This window comes from Mustelus asterias, chromosome 1 (genome assembly GCF_964213995.1).
Source record: "Mustelus asterias chromosome 1, sMusAst1.hap1.1, whole genome shotgun sequence".
NCBI lineage: Eukaryota > Metazoa > Chordata > Chondrichthyes > Carcharhiniformes > Triakidae > Mustelus > Mustelus asterias.
The window spans coordinates 192,642,786-192,658,261 of NC_135801.1; the positions used below are offsets into that span (position 1 = coordinate 192,642,786).

At 49.8% G+C, this 15,476-nt stretch overlaps 1 protein-coding gene across 1 annotated transcript in view; it reads left to right on the forward strand.

Moving 5' to 3' along the window:
- Window positions 1–1,195: 1,195 nt before the first annotated feature.
- Window positions 1,196–15,476, forward strand: part of nagk (N-acetylglucosamine kinase) — a 30,181-nt gene continuing 15,900 nt past the window's right edge. The window contains exons 1-4 of the mRNA XM_078224519.1: window positions 1,196–1,289; window positions 8,965–9,106; window positions 11,410–11,520; window positions 14,516–14,628. Of these exons, the coding sequence (XP_078080645.1) occupies window positions 1,200–1,289; window positions 8,965–9,106; window positions 11,410–11,520; window positions 14,516–14,628 (456 nt within the window). The 5' untranslated portion in view covers window positions 1,196–1,199. The remainder of the gene's footprint in view (window positions 1,290–8,964; window positions 9,107–11,409; window positions 11,521–14,515; window positions 14,629–15,476) is intronic.

Here is a 15,476-nt window from a genome sequence, read left to right on the forward strand (position 1 = left end):
GGACTAATAACCACGAGTAGACGCCTTATTAGTACAACCAATATTTATTTAAACCCACACAATCAATAATCACCCACCCAACCAACGATAAGTTATCTACAGGAAAATACTAAAGTTCAAGTCCAATATAAGACCTTAACTTAACTTTGCGTGACTGGCAAGTACCCAAGCAGATATTGGCCTTTATCTGTGCGCTGGTCTCGGTCGTCCTCTGCGTAGTCTGGTCCTTTGGTCTGGTCTGGCACTCTGGCTCTGGTCTCCCTTCATTCCTTCTCGGGTGTGGTGGCTGTCCTCATGCTGGTCGTCGTTGGCGATGGTCACCGTTGTTGTAGCCCATTCATGGGGTGAGAGAGAGAGATTCCTGGTTGCGCAGCACCCTTTGTACCCCATTGGGTTTCACGCCCCTTTTGGCCATTGCCAATCAATCGATCTGGAGTGGGCAGGGAGGGTGATTGGCTGGCTGGAACCAATGATAGGGCCGATTGATTGTGACCGGCAGGGAGATTGGTTGGTGGGGTGGGTGGAGGCTGGGTGGGGTGGGTGGAGGCTGGGTGGGGTGGGGAGGCTGGGTGGGGTGGGGAGGCTGGATGGGGTACATTATAGGGTGGGTCGTTGGATGGGGTGAGGTGAATGGTGGTAGAGGAGTGAGATAAATAGTAGTTGGATAGGGTGGGGTGGGTGGGGTGGGGGTGCTGGGTGGGGGTGCTGGGTGGGGTGGGGGTGGGGGGGGTGCTGGGTGGGGTGATTGGGGTGGGGTGGGGGTGGGGAGGGTGCTGGGTGGGGTGGGGGCTGGGTGGGGGGGATGGGGTGGGGTGATTGGGGTGGGGGCTGGGTGGGGTGGGGGCTGGGTGGGGTGATTGGGGTGGGGGCTGGGTGGGGTGGGGGGAGCTGGGTGGGGTGGGGGGGTGCTGGGTGGGGTGATTGGGGCGGGTGCTGGGTGGGGCGGGTGCTGGGTGGGGCGGGTGCTGGGTGGGGTGGGGGCTGGGTGGGGTGGGGGGAGCTGGGTGGGGTGGGGGGGTACTGGGTGGGGTGATTGGGGTGGGGGCTGGGTGGAGTGGGGGTGGGGCGGGTGCTGGGTGGGGTGGGTTGGGGGTGCTGGGTGGGGGGGGGGCTGCTGGGTGGGGTGCGTGGTTGGGAGGTGATGCTACATGCTGATTTTGCTGAACTTTGACTTTTTGGTTACTCCACAGCTGGTTGGAATGGACAGATGTTTGGAAGTCATCAATGATATGGTGCAGGAAGCTAAGAAAGCAGCCAAGGCTGATCCTAACATCCCACTCAAATCATTGGTAGGTAAAGCATGATTCTGCATAGAGTTCCAGGCCATCGAACATTAACCCAGCAATACTTCAATCACAAGGAAAATAGCTATTTTCTGTCAGTTGAACTCTCTCCACACTCTGCCCCTCCCCCCCTCCCCCCTCCCCCCCATGTGACGTTTTAATACCGCACCGTCAAAAATTCAAAGCTGCAAAGTTCATTCCTTTTCCTCTCTCCGTTCTTGTTGTGTGGTCCGGCCCACATGTAACTCCAGACCTACAGCAACGTGATTGACTCGAAGTTGCCCTCGGGGGTGGGCAGTAAGTTCTGGCTCCGCCAGCGACGCCCATACCTCAAGAATGATTAAAAATTAATTGTACTTGGATTTGATCTCGACTTGTAATTGTGCCGTTTGATTGTGTAATTACTGGGCTTCACTGATAAGCCATGCAGTGTCTGAGCTTGAGGGTACAAAGAGCACTGAGATCAGAGTAAATAAAATCTATCGGGAGAGATTAGCAGCAGATTCAATGGGAGAGGCTCAGACCATATGCTCTGGTCATGATTTTCTCTGAACCATAACTTCCTGACAATAATGGAAGCCATCCTCCAGAAAGTCGTCCTTGGGGCAGGGGGAGGCGGGGGGGGGGGGTGCGGCACGGTGGGACAGTGGTTGGCACTGCTGCCTCACAAGGTCAGGGACCCGCGTTCAATTCCAGCCTTGGGTGACTGTTTGTGTGGAGTTTGCACTTTCTCCCTGTGTCTGGGTGGATTTAATCCAATTTCATCCCACAGTCCAAAGATGTGCAGGTTAGGTGAATTGGCCGTGCTAAATAGTCCCTTAGTGTCCCAAGATGTGTAGGTTGGGGGGTTTGTGAGGTAAATATGTGGGGCTACGGGGGATAGGGCCTGGGTGGGATGCTCTGTTGGAGAGTCGGTGATGACTCGATGGGCTGAATGGCCTCCTTCTGCACTGTAGGGGTTCAATGAAAGCGGATAAACCTGTATAAAACACTGGTTCCACCTCAACTGGAGTATTGCATCAGTTCTGGGCACCATGGTTTATGAAGGCTGTGGAAACATCAGAGAGGGTGCAGAAGAGATTCACAAGAATGGATGAGGAATTTCAGTTTCTCAGATTGGAGAAGTTGGGATTGATTTCCTTGGAGATGAGAAGGTGGAGAGGCGCTGTTCAAGATGGGCTGGACAGGGCAGATGGGAGAAGCTGTTCCCAGTGATTGAAGGATTGAACATAGAACATAGAAAGCCACAGCACAAACAGGCCCTTCGGCCCACAAGTTGCGCCGATCACATCCCCACCTCTAGGCCTATCTATAGCCCTCAATCCCATTAAATCCCATGTACTCATCCAGAAGTCTCTTAAAAGACCCCAACGAGTTTGCCTCCACCACCACCGACGTCAGCCGATTCCACTCACCCACCACCCTCTGAGTGAAAAACTTACCCCTGACATCTCCTCTGTACCTACCCCCCAGCACCTTAAACCTGTGTCCTCTCGTAGCAACCATTTCAGCCCTTGGAAATAGCCTCTGAGAGTCTACCCTATCCAGACCTCTCAACATCTTGTAAACCTCTATCAGGTCACCTCTCATCCTTCGTCTCTCCAGGGAGAAGAGACCAAGCTCCCTCAACCTATCCTCATAAGGCATGCCCCCCAATCCAGGCAACATCCTTGTAAATCTCCTCTGCACCCTTTCAATGGCTTCAACATCTTTCCTGTAATGAGGTGACCAGAACTGCGCGCAGTACTCCAAGTGGGGTCTAACCAGGGTCCTATAAAGCTGCAGCATTATCTCCCGACTCCTAAACTCAATCCCTCGATTAATGAAGGCCAGTACGCCGTACGCCTTCTTGACCGCATCCTCCACCTGCGAGGCCGATTTAAGAGTCCTATGGACCCGGACCCCAAGGTCCTTCTGATCCTCTACACTGCTAAGAATGGTACCCTTCATATTATACTGCTGCTTCATCCCATTGGATCTGCCAAAATGGATCACCACACACTTATCTGGGTTGAAGTCCATCTGCCACTTCTCCGCCCAGTCTTGCATTCTATCTATGTCTCGCTGCAACTTCTGACATCCCTCCAAACTATCCACAACACCACCTACCTTGGTGTCGTCAGCAAACTTACCAACCCATCCCTCCACTTCCTCATCCAGGTCATTTATGAAAATGACAAACAGCAAGGGTCCCAGAACAGATCCCTGGGGCACTCCACTGGTCACTGACCTCCATGCAGAGAAAGACCCCTCCACAGCCACTCTCTGCCTTCTGCAGGCAAGCCAGTTCTGGATCCACAAGGCAACAGCCCCTTGGATCCCATGCCCTCTCACTTTCTCAAGAAGTCTTGCATGGGGGACCTTATCGAACGCCTTGCTGAAGTCCATATAGACCACATCCACCGCTCTTCCTTCGTCAATGTGTTTGGTCACATTTTCAAAGAACTCAACCAGGCTCGTAAGGCACGACCTGCCCTTGACAAAGCCGTGCTGACTACTTTTGATCATACTAAACTTCTCTAGATGATCATAAATCCTGTCTCTCAGGATCCTCTCCATCAACTTACCAACCACTGAGGTTAGACTCACCGGTCGGTAATTTCCCGGGCTGTCCCTGTTCCCTTTCTTGAATATAGGGACCACATCTGCAATCCTCCAATCCTCCGGAACCTCTCCCGTCTCCATCGACGATGCAAAGATCATCGCCAAAGGCTCCGCAATCTCCTCCCTCGCCTCCCACAGTAACCTGGGGTACATCCCATCCGGTCCCGGCGACTTACCAACCTTGATGCCATTCAATAGTTCCAACACATCCTCTTTCTTTATGTCCACATGCTCGATCCTTTCTGTCCACCGCAAACCAGCAGTACAACCACCCAGATCCCTTTCCACCGTGAATACCGAGGTAAAGTATTCATTAAGCAGCTCCGCCATTTCTAACGGTTCCGCACAAACTTTTCTCCCTTCACCTTTTAAGGGTCCTATGCCTTCACATCTCATCCTTTTACTCTTGACATATTTGTAGAAAGCCTTAGGATTCTCCTTAATCTTACCCGCCAAGGCCTTCTCATGACCCCTTCTCGCTCTCCTAATTTCCTTCTTAAGATCCTTCCTACATCCCGTATACTCCTCTAAATCCTTAACACCTCCTAGCTCTCTGAACCTTCTGTACGCCTCTCTTTTCTTATTCACCAGGTTCATCACAACCTTCGTGCACCACGGTTCCCGTACCCTACCAACACCCCCCTGTCTCATCGGAACGTTGTCATGCAGAGCTCCAGACAAACATTCCTTGAAAATCCTCCACTTTCCTTCGGTACTTTTCCCCAAGAATGCCTCCTTCCAATTTACCCGTCTAATTTCCTCCCTGATGACACTGTATTTCCCTTTACTCCAGAGAAACACTTTCCTAGCCTGCCTGATCCTATCTCTTTCCAATGCTATCGTGAAGGAGATAGAATTATGATCGCTATCCCCAAGATGCTCACCCACCGAGAGATCCTCCACCTGTCCAGGTTCATTAGCCAGCACCAGATCAAGTACAGCCTCTCCTCTAGTAGGCTAATCCACATACTGTGTCAGGAAACTCTCCTGGACACACCTAACAAACTCCTCTCCATCCAAACCCCTAGCCCTAGGGATATTCCAATCTATGTTTGCGAAATTAAAATCTCCCATCATGACAACTCTGTTATTCCTACATCTGCTCCTCAACATCTCTGTTACTATTGGGCGGCCTATAGAAAACACCCAGCAACGTTACCGACCCCTTCCTGTTCCTAACCTCCACCCACAGAGACTCCGTAGTCAATCCCTCCACGGCGTCCACCTTCTCTACAGCCGTGACACTATCCCTGATCAACAGTGCCACTCCCCCCCCTCTCTTGCCTCCCTCCCTGTCCTTCCTGAAACATCTAAAACCCGGCACCTGAAGCACCCAGTCCTGTCCCTGAGACATCCAAGTCTCCGTAATGGCCACCACATCACAATTCGAAGCAGCAATCCACGCTCTAAGCTCATCCACTTTATTCACTACACTCCTGGCATTAAAATAGACACATCTCAGACCTTCAGCCTGAGCACTTCCCTTCTCCATCACTCGTCTAACCTCCCTCTTACCCTGTTTACATACCTTATCTATTTGCGAGCTAACCTCCTCGCTCTCAGTCCCCTCATTTCGATTCCCTCCCCCCAACCTTTCTAGTTTAAAGTCTCTCCAGTAGCCTTAGCCAACCTTCCCGCCAGGATATTGGTCCCCCTGGGATTCAAGTGCCCCCCGTCTTTTTTAAACAGGTCACACCTGCCCCTAAAGAGGTCCCAATGATCCAAGTACCCAAATCCTTGTCCCTTGCTCCAGTCCCTCAGCCACGCATTCATTCTGCTGTTTGTAATATTTATTAATGATCTGGATGAGGGTATAGTTGGGTGGATTAGCAAATTTGCTGATGACACCAAAGTCGGTGGTGTGGTAGACAGTGAGGAAGGGTGTCGTAGTTTGCAGGAAGACTTAGACAGGTTGCAAAGTTGGGCCGAGAGGTGGCGGATGGAGTTTAATGCGGCGAAGTGTGAGGTAATTCACTTTGGTAGGAATAACAGATGTGTTGAGTATAGGGCTAACGGGAGGACTTTGAATAGTGTGGAGGAGCAGAGGGATCTAGGTGTATGTGTGCATAGATCCCTGAAAGTTGGGAATCAAGTAGATAAGGTTGTTAAGAAGGCATATGGTGTCTTGGCGTTTATTGGTAGGGGGATTGAATTTAGGAGTCGTAGCGTTATGTTGCAACTGTACACAACTCTGGTGCGGCCGCACTTGGAGTACTGTGTGCAGTTCTGGTCCCCACATTACAGGAAGGATGTGGAGGCTTTGGAGAGGGTGCAGAGGAGGTTTACCAGGATGTTGCCTGGTATGGAGGGGAGATCCTATGAGGAGAGGCTGAGGGATTTGGGATTGTTTTCGCTGGAAAGGCGGCGGCTAAGAGGGGATCTTATTGAAACATATAAGATGATTAGAGGTTTAGATAGGGTGGATAGTGATAGCCTTTTTCCTCTGATGGAGAAATCCAGCACGAGGGGGCATGGCTTTAAATTGAGGGGGGGTAGTTATAGAACCGATGTCAGGGGTAGGTTCTTTACCCAGAGGGTGGTGAGGGATTGGAATGCCCTGCCAGCATCAGTAGTAAATGCGCCTAGTTTGGGGGCGTTTAAGAGATCCGTAGATAGGTTCATGGACGAAAAGAAATTGGTTTAGGTTGGAGGGTCACAGTTTTTTTTTAACTGGTCGGTGCAACATCGTGGGCCGAAGGGCCTGTTCTGCGCTGTAATGTTCTATGTTCTATGTTCTCCACCGATTCCTGTTCTCACTCTCCCGCGGCACAGGCAGCAATCCCGAGATTATTACCTTTGCATTCCTCTTTCTCAGCTGTCTACCTAACTCCCTATATTCTCTTTTCATGACCCCTTCCCTCTTCCTACCTATGTCAGCAGTACCTATATGCATCACGACCTTCGGCTCCTCTCCCTCCCCCTTCAGGATTTCTGGGACTCGACCAGAGACATCCCGGACCCCTGCACCAGGGAGACAAACCACCATCCGAGAGTCCCGTCTGTGTCCGCAAAAACGCCTATCTGACCCCCTCACCGTAGAGTCCCCAATTAGCACTACCCTCCTTTCCTTACCCTTTTGCACTACTGGGCCAGGCTCAGCTCCAGAGACACTGCCACCGCTGCTTCCCCCAGGTGGGCTGTCCACCCCAGTAGTACTCAGACAGGAGTACTTATTATTAAGGGGCACATCCACCGGGGTGCTCACCATCAACTGAGCTTTCTCCTTCCTCACTGTTACCCAGTTACCCTCCTCCCGTGGTCCCGGTGTGACCACCTGCTGATAGCTCCTGTCAATGACCTCCTCACTATCCCTAACCCGGCGAAGGTCCTCGAGCTGCAATTCCAGTTCCCTAACATGGTCCCTTAGGAACCGCAGCTCAACACACCCAGCACAGATATGGTCGTCCGGGAGGCTAGGAGCCTCCAGGACCTCCCACATCCTACATTGGGAACAACATACTGGCCTCACACTCATAATTGCCCCTTTAAACACACAGGGAAAAAAAAAGTGAATGAAAATTTTAAACTTACCTTTCCTCCTCCTGTTTTCTCCAAAGCCCTGCTCTCACTGGGTCTTTTTTTTTAGGTTAGAGGAGGAGGGAGGGTGGGATACTCTACAAGTGTAGAGTATCGGGATTCCTCTCTGTTCCAATTTATTGGGGAAAAAAAAAAATCTCTCTCTCCCAGACCTCCCTGCGCGACCACTTCCGGGTTTAGATATTTTTAAAGAAAAAACCCGCGAAAAAGTAAGTTAAAAATAACAGCGCTTACCCGCAGCACTCCTCTCGCGAATCTCTCCCTCTCTGCTGCACTTCCAAGACGCAATGAGGAGAACCAGACAGCACAGATTTAAGGTCATTGACAAAACAAAAGTGACATGAATAAAATTGTTTTCACTCAGCGAGTGGTTAGGATCAGGACTGTGCTGTCTGGTGGAGGAGCATTCAGTTGAGGTTTTCAAGAGGAAATTTGATAGTTATCTGAAAATCAGAGGTGGTGGCATAGTGGTATTATCACTTGATTAGCAATCCAGAGACCCCGGGCAAGATCTGGGGACTAGGGTTCGAATCTCACCAAGGCAGATGGTGGTATTTGAATGTAATAAAAATCTGGAATTATGAATCTACTGATGACCGTGAAACCATTGTTGTTTGTTGGAAAGACCCGTCTGGTTCACTAATGGGCGGATCTTTAAAAGAGGACTCCATCCTCAGCACCTCGCCCAGAATGTCAGCCGCCATTTAGTGCTCAACTCTATGGGATGTAGACACACAACATTCTGAATCAGAGGCAAGAATGCGACCCACTTCTTTTACCCCACCATTGGTGGTGTGCTTCGGCCTTCACCACTAGAACTCCCTCCCGAAACCCTCTACTTTCTCAGAAGACGAAGGAAATTTGGCATGCCAGCCAAGATTCTCACCAACTTCTACAGATGCACCATAGAAAGCATTCTTTCTGGTTGTATCACAGCTTGGTATGGTTCCTGCTCTGCCCAAGACTGCAAGGAACTACACAAGGTCATAAATGAAGCCCAGTCCATCATGCAAACCAGCCTCCCATCCATTGACTCTGTCTACACTTCCCACTGCCTCGGTGAAGCAGCCAGCATTATCCAGACCCCATGCACCCCGGACATATTCTCTACATCTTCTTCTGTCGGGGTAAAAATACAAAAGTCTGAGGACACGTACCAATCGACTCAAGAACAGCTTCTTCCCTGCTGCCATCGGACCTTTGAATGGACTTGCCTTGCATTAAGTTGATCTTTCTCTACACCCTAGCTATGACTGTAACGCTACGTTCTGCACTCTCTCCTTTCCTTCTCTCTGAATGGTATGCTTCGTCTGTATAGCGCGCAAGAAACAATACTTTTCATTGTATGCTAATACATGTGATAAATCAAATCAAGCTCCTTTGCCTCTCTATCCATAAAACTCCCTACTTGACAACGCCTTTGGCCTACTGTCTCTTCCTTGGGCCCGGTGTCAGATGATACTCCTTGGAACTGCCTGGGGGATGTTTCCTCCACCTTTAGAAGGTGCTAGAATGATCTCTGCGTTTTCTGCTTTCTCAGGGACTGACTCTGAGCGGAGGGGAGCAGAAGGAAGCTATCAATAAAATGATTCAACAGCTGACGGCGAGGTTCCCGAAACTGAGTGAGAATTACTGCATCACGACAGATGCGATTGGGGGAATATTGACCGCCACAGATACTGGTGAGTTTCAATACAGACAAGTTTACTTTTATTTTTAAGATTGAACTTGTATGTTGGGGTGCTTTTTGTCTCACCCAGTGGTTGCATTTTGAAGCGCTCTTTCTCTCTCTCTCTCTATACTCTGTGTTGTCAATTTACCTCAGTTGGAGCAAGCCAGCATTTATTGACCAGGCTCCATTTTTGTGGAGACACTGGCGTAAGTGGCAGCATCACTGTTCTAGCAATCCAGAGGCCCGGGCTAATACTCTGGAGACATGGGTTCAAATCCCACCAGGACAATGAATCAAATCTGAAATTGAAAGCTACCCTCCGTAATGGTGACCATGAAACTATCATCGATTGTCGTAAAAACCCATCTGGTTCACTAATGTCCTATTAGGGAAGGAAATCTGCCATCCTTACCTGGTCTGGCCTACATGTGACTCCAGAGCCACAACAATGTGGTTGACTCTTAACAGGCCTCTGAAATGGCCGAGCGAGACACTCCACTCAGTGCAAGAGCGATTTCGGGCTGGGCAGCAACTGCTGGCCCGGGCGGCGATGCCCACATCCCATGAAAGAATTTTTAAAAAATCCCTAGTTGTCCTGAGGAGTGGGTGGAGGCCACTTCTTGAGCCGCTGCTAATGGTTTGATACAGCGAGGTGTCTTGTCAGGCCACTTCAGAGGGTCTTGGGACATCAATGAGGGATTGGATCCACATGAAGGCCCCGTCTGAGTAAGGACAGCGGAGTTCCTGCCAAAAGGGACGACTATGAATTTGAGTTTTTAGGCAGTCTGCCAGCTTCACGGTCACTTTTACTGACACCAGCTTTTTATTTTCCAGAATTTTAAGAAGTGAATCCAAGTTCACGAGCTGCCTCGGGATTTGAACTCGGGATTATTAAGTCCCATGTCACTATTTGTCTAGATAGTTGGGAAGGTGCCTCTTTCCAAGGAGAGGCCAGAGCTGCTTGAGATGATGAATAATGTTCAAGCCACACTATTGTGGGGGGAGGCGATGGCCTAGTGGTATTATCGCCTGCCTATTAATCCAGAAACTCAGCTAATGTCCTGGGGACCTGGGTTCGAATCCCACCACAGCAGATGGTGGAATATGAATTCAATTTTAAAAAATCTGGAATTAAGAATCTACTGATGACCATGAACCTGTCAGGCTCCAGAATCCCAGACCTCGTGGTCGGGTACAAGTGTACGAGTTTATGAGGAGTTCCTTCTCTGTCTTACATGATGTTGCCAGTTTCCTCCTATTGTTCGCTCTTACAGTCATTATTATACATTAGTTTAGTTTATTTATTCGTAGGCTTGCATTAACACTGCAATGAAGTTACTGTGAAAGTCCCCTAGTCACCACACTCCGGCGGCGCCTGTTCGGGTACACTGAAGGAGAATTTAGCATGGCCAATGCACCTAACCAGCACGTCATTTGAACCGTCGGAGGAAACCCACGCAGACATGGGGAGAACGTGCAAACTCCACACAGACAGTGACCCAGGCCGGGAATCGAATCCGGGTCCTTGGCGCTGTGTGTCAGCGGTACTAGCCACTGTACCACCGTGTCACCCATTTCTCCAGAGAACGCCAATTTATATTCATTGGTCAATTAAACATATTTGCGGACGCGGCCGACACTAATTGGTTCTGACCTCTGATCATGCACTGTCCACGAGTTAGTGGTCTCTGCCAAGGTTAGATTACGAGCTGTGAATGTACGCAGCACGTCTCAGCATGTTGTAATATGGACCTCAGCATGATTTATCCGGTGAGAAAATGTTGCTACAAATACATTGTGGAAAACGTTATAAAAATTACAAAAAGAAAACGGTTAACTGCCCATAAAACCATTGTGGGAAAAACCCATCTGGTTCACTAATGTCCTTTCGGGAAGGAAGTCTGGCCTACATGTGACTCCAGAGCCACATGTGGTTGACTCTCAACTGTCCTCAAGGGCAACTAGAGATGAGCGATAAATACTGGCTCGCCAGCGATGCCCCATGACCCACGAATAAAAAAAAGTCAAGCAGCCACCTAATTGTACTCCTCCATGCCCCTCTCCACAGCTGAATGCAAGTGTGTTCCTGGCTGTTGATGGTGAATATTGGGTATCTATATCCATCTATGAAATTGCACCAGTTGTTTGGGTGAGGTGAGACTTGCTTCGTGGCTAATCCATACTTTTCCACCTGACCTGCTGCTGGAGCCCCTCGAAACTGACTAGTTCTGGATCAGAAACAAATGCAAGTTTTGTAACCTCTTTACCCTTTAACCCCCCCCCCCTCACCCCCTCCACCCAAACACACGCCAGGTGGAATTGTGTTGATCTCGGGAACTGGTTCCAACTGCAAGCTCGTGAATCCGGACGGATTGGAGATCGGCTGTGGAGGTTGGGGTCACCTGATGGGAGACGAGGGATCAGGTGAGTGAAGAGGAATCCTGTTTTCAGGAAGTGTGGGCTTTGGAGTACATGATGTGGAGATGCCGGCGTTGGACTGGGGTAAACACAGTAAGAAGTTTAACAACACCAGGTTAAAGTCCAACAGGTTTATTTGGTAGCAAAAGCCACACAAGCTTTCGGAGCTGCAAGCCCCTTCTTCAGGTGAGTGGGAATTCTGTTCACAAACAGAGCATATAAAGACAGAGACTCAATTTACATGAATAATGGTTGGAATGCGAATACTTACAACTAATCAAGTCTTTAAGAAACAAAACAATGTGAGTGGAGAGAGCATCAAGACAGGCTAGAAAGATGTGTATTGTCTCCAGACAAGACAGCCAGTGAAACTCTGTGGGAGTTACAAATAGTGTGACATGAACCCAATATCCCGGTTGAGGCCTTCCTCGTGTGTGCGGAACTTGGCTATCAGTTTCTGCTCAGCGACTCTGCGCCGTCGTGTGTCGCGAAGGCCGCCTTGGAGAACGCTTACCCGAATGGGCGGCACGGTAGCACAGTGGTTAGCACTGCTGCTTCACAGCTCCAGGGACCTGGGTTCGATTCCCGGCTTGGGTCACTGTCTGTGTGGAGTTTGCACATTCTCCTCGTGTCTGCGTGGGTTTCCTCCGGGTGCTCCGGTTTCCTCCCACAGTCCAAAGATGTGCGGGTTAGGTTGATTGGCCAGGTTAGAAATTGCCCCTTAGAATCCTGAGATGCGTAGGTTAGAGGGATTAGCGGGGGTAAATATGTGGAGGTAGGGCCTGGGTGGGATTGTGGTCGGTGCAGACTCGATGGGCCGAATGGCCTCCTTCTGCACTGTAGGGTTTCTATGATTCTATGATTTCTATGATATCAGAGGCCGAATGCCCGTGACCGCTGAAGTGCTCCCCAACAGGAAGAGAACAGTCTTGCCTGGTGATTGTCGAGCGGTGTTCATAAAACTGCACCGACCTCCTCAGAAGACAAACACGGGACACGGTGGACAGAGTACCCTTCGTCGTCCAGTTCTTCCCCGGAGCGGAGAAGCTACGGCATCTCCTCCGGAGCCTTCAACATGTCATTGATGAAGACGAACATCTCGCCAAGGCCATCCCCACACCCCCACTTCTTGCCTTCAAACAACCGCACAACCTCAAACAGACCATTGTCCGCAGCAAACTACCCAGCCTTCAGGAGAACAGTGACCATGACACCACACAACCCTGCCACAGCAACCTCTGCAAGACGTGCCGGATCATCGACACAGATGCCATCATCTCACGTGAGAACACCATCCACCAGGTACACGGTACATACTCTTGCAACTCGGCCAACGTTGTCTACCTGATACGCTGCAAGAAAGGATGTCCCGAGGCATGGTACATTGGGGAAACTATGCAGACGCTGCGACAACGGATGAATGAACACCGCTCGACAATCACCAGGCAAGACTGTTTTCTTCCTGTTGGGGAGCACTTCAGCGGTCACGGGCATTCGGCCTCTGATATTCGGGTAAGGGTTCTCCAAGGCGGCCTTCACGACACACGACGGCGCAGAGTCGCTGAGCAGAAACTGATAGCCAAGTTCCGCACACACGTGGACGGCCTCAACCGGGATATTGGGTTCATGTCACACTATTTGTAACTCCCACAGTTGCGTGGACCTGCAGAGTTTCACTGGCTGTCTTGTCTGGAGACAATACACATCTTTTTAGCCTGTCTTGATGCTCTCACCACTCACATTGTTTTGTTTCTTAAAGACTTGATTAGTTGTAAGTATTCGCATTCCAACCATTATTCATGTAAATTGAGTCTCTGTCTTTATAGGCTCTGTTTGTGAACAGAATTCCCACTCACCTGAAGAAGGGGCTTGCAGCTCCGAAAGCTTGTGTGGCTTTTGCTACCAAATAAACCTGTTGGACTTTAACCTGGTGTTGTTAAACTTCTTACTTTGGAGTACAGGCAGTGTGTATGGACAAGACACTGGCCCATCTTTCAGCATGTTGCAAGAGTTCGGGTGCTTTCTGTTTGTTCCGGAGAGTTTGGATTTCACACCATTCTTGCACAACAACATTTCCGCTGGAGACAAGTGCAGGATGGAGTTAAGAGGATACCAGACCTGACGGAACTGATTGAACAGGCTGGGCCTATTTTCTCTCTACCAGGGAAGACTGATCTGACTTAAAAAGTATGAAGGTGATTGATAGGGTAGAGATAGAGAACATGTTTCCACTTGCAGGGAGTCCAAAATTGGCAATTATCAATACACATTAGTCCCAAATATATCCAATAAGGGAATTGGGAGGAACTTCTTTACCGAGGAAGCAGTTAGAATGTGGGCCTGGGTACCATAAGTAGTTGTATAGCAACCTTGGAGAGTCCCAGATTCAATGAAGGATGCCCATTGTATCCACTCTGCAAGGAATCCACTGCGTGCAAGGATGGACTGTGTTCATAGAATCATAGAACCCCTACAGTGCAGAAGGAGGCCATTCAGCCCATCTCGATTCTGCACCGCCACAATCCCACCCAGGCCCTATTCCTGGAACCCCACATATTTATCCTGCTAATCCCCTGAGACTAGGGCCAATTTAGCATGGCCAATCCACCTAACCCGCACGTCTTTGGACTGTGGGAGGAAACTGGAGGAAACCCACGCAGACACGGGGAGAACGTGCAAACTCCACACAGACAGTGACCCAAGTCGGGAATCGAACCCGGGTCCCTAGTGCTGTGAGGCAGCAGTGCTAACCACTCTGCCACCGGGCCACCCGTCGTGTTGATGCAAAGTTTTCCAAACCTAAAATCCAGACTTGATCTGAGCCGCTAGGTCCTTGTCATTCAGCCTCCCAACACTTGCTAGAAGGGCTGTGGGCACCACTAATACTGCTGCCGCCACCCCCTAACCCCCCCCTTCCTCCAGCAATAGATAGTGTCTTTGGTGGGGGCAGTGAAGAAGAGATAATCGCAATGAATATAGCTAAAATACTTTTTATTTGCAGCTTATTGGATATCTCACTTGGCTATGAAGACGGTGTTTGATGCTATTGACAACTACAAGCCCACGTCATTCAGCATCCGCCTGACAGAGGAAGCCATGTACGATTACTTCCAGGTTAGAAGCTGTTACCATAGTGATCTGACAGTGCGAGAGTTATTTGACAAGGGCCTTTTGAGTCTAGAACTAGGGGCATAGTTTGAGGATAAACATTTTAGGACTGGGGTGAGGAGAAATTTCTTCACCAGAGGGTGGTAAATGTGTGGAATTCACTACCACAGAAAGTACTTGAGGCCAAAACGTTGTCTGATTTCAAGAAGAAATTGGATATGGTTCCTGGGTCTAAAGGAGTCAACGGATATACAGTCCAAAGATGTGCGGGTTAGGTGGATTGGCCATGCTAAATTGCCCCTTCGTGTCAGCGGGACTAGCAGGGTAAATACATGGGGTTATGGAGATAGGGCCTGGGTGGGATTGTGGTCGGTGAAGACTTAGGCTGAATGGCCTCCTTCTGCTCTGTAGGATTTTATATGGGGGGAAGGGGGGAAATCAGGATATTGAATTTGATGATCAGCCATGATCAAAAAGTTAAAGTTTATTTACGAGTCACAAGGAGGCTTAAATTGGCACTGCAATGAAGTTGCTGTGAAAATCCCCGAGAAGTGAATGGCAGAGCAGGTTTGAAGGGCCGAACAGCCTACCTCTGCTTCTAGCTTCTCTGTTATCATAGAAACCCTACAGTGCAGGAAGAGGCCATTCGGCCCATCGAGTCTGCACCGACCACAATCCCACCCAGGCCCTACTCCCATACCCCTACATATTCTACCCACTAATCCCTCTAACCTACACATCTCAGGACACTAAGGGGCAATTTTAGTATGGCCAGTCAACCTAACCCGCACATCTTTGGACTGTGGGAAGAAACCGGAGCACCCGGAGGAAACCCACGCAGACACGAGGAGAAT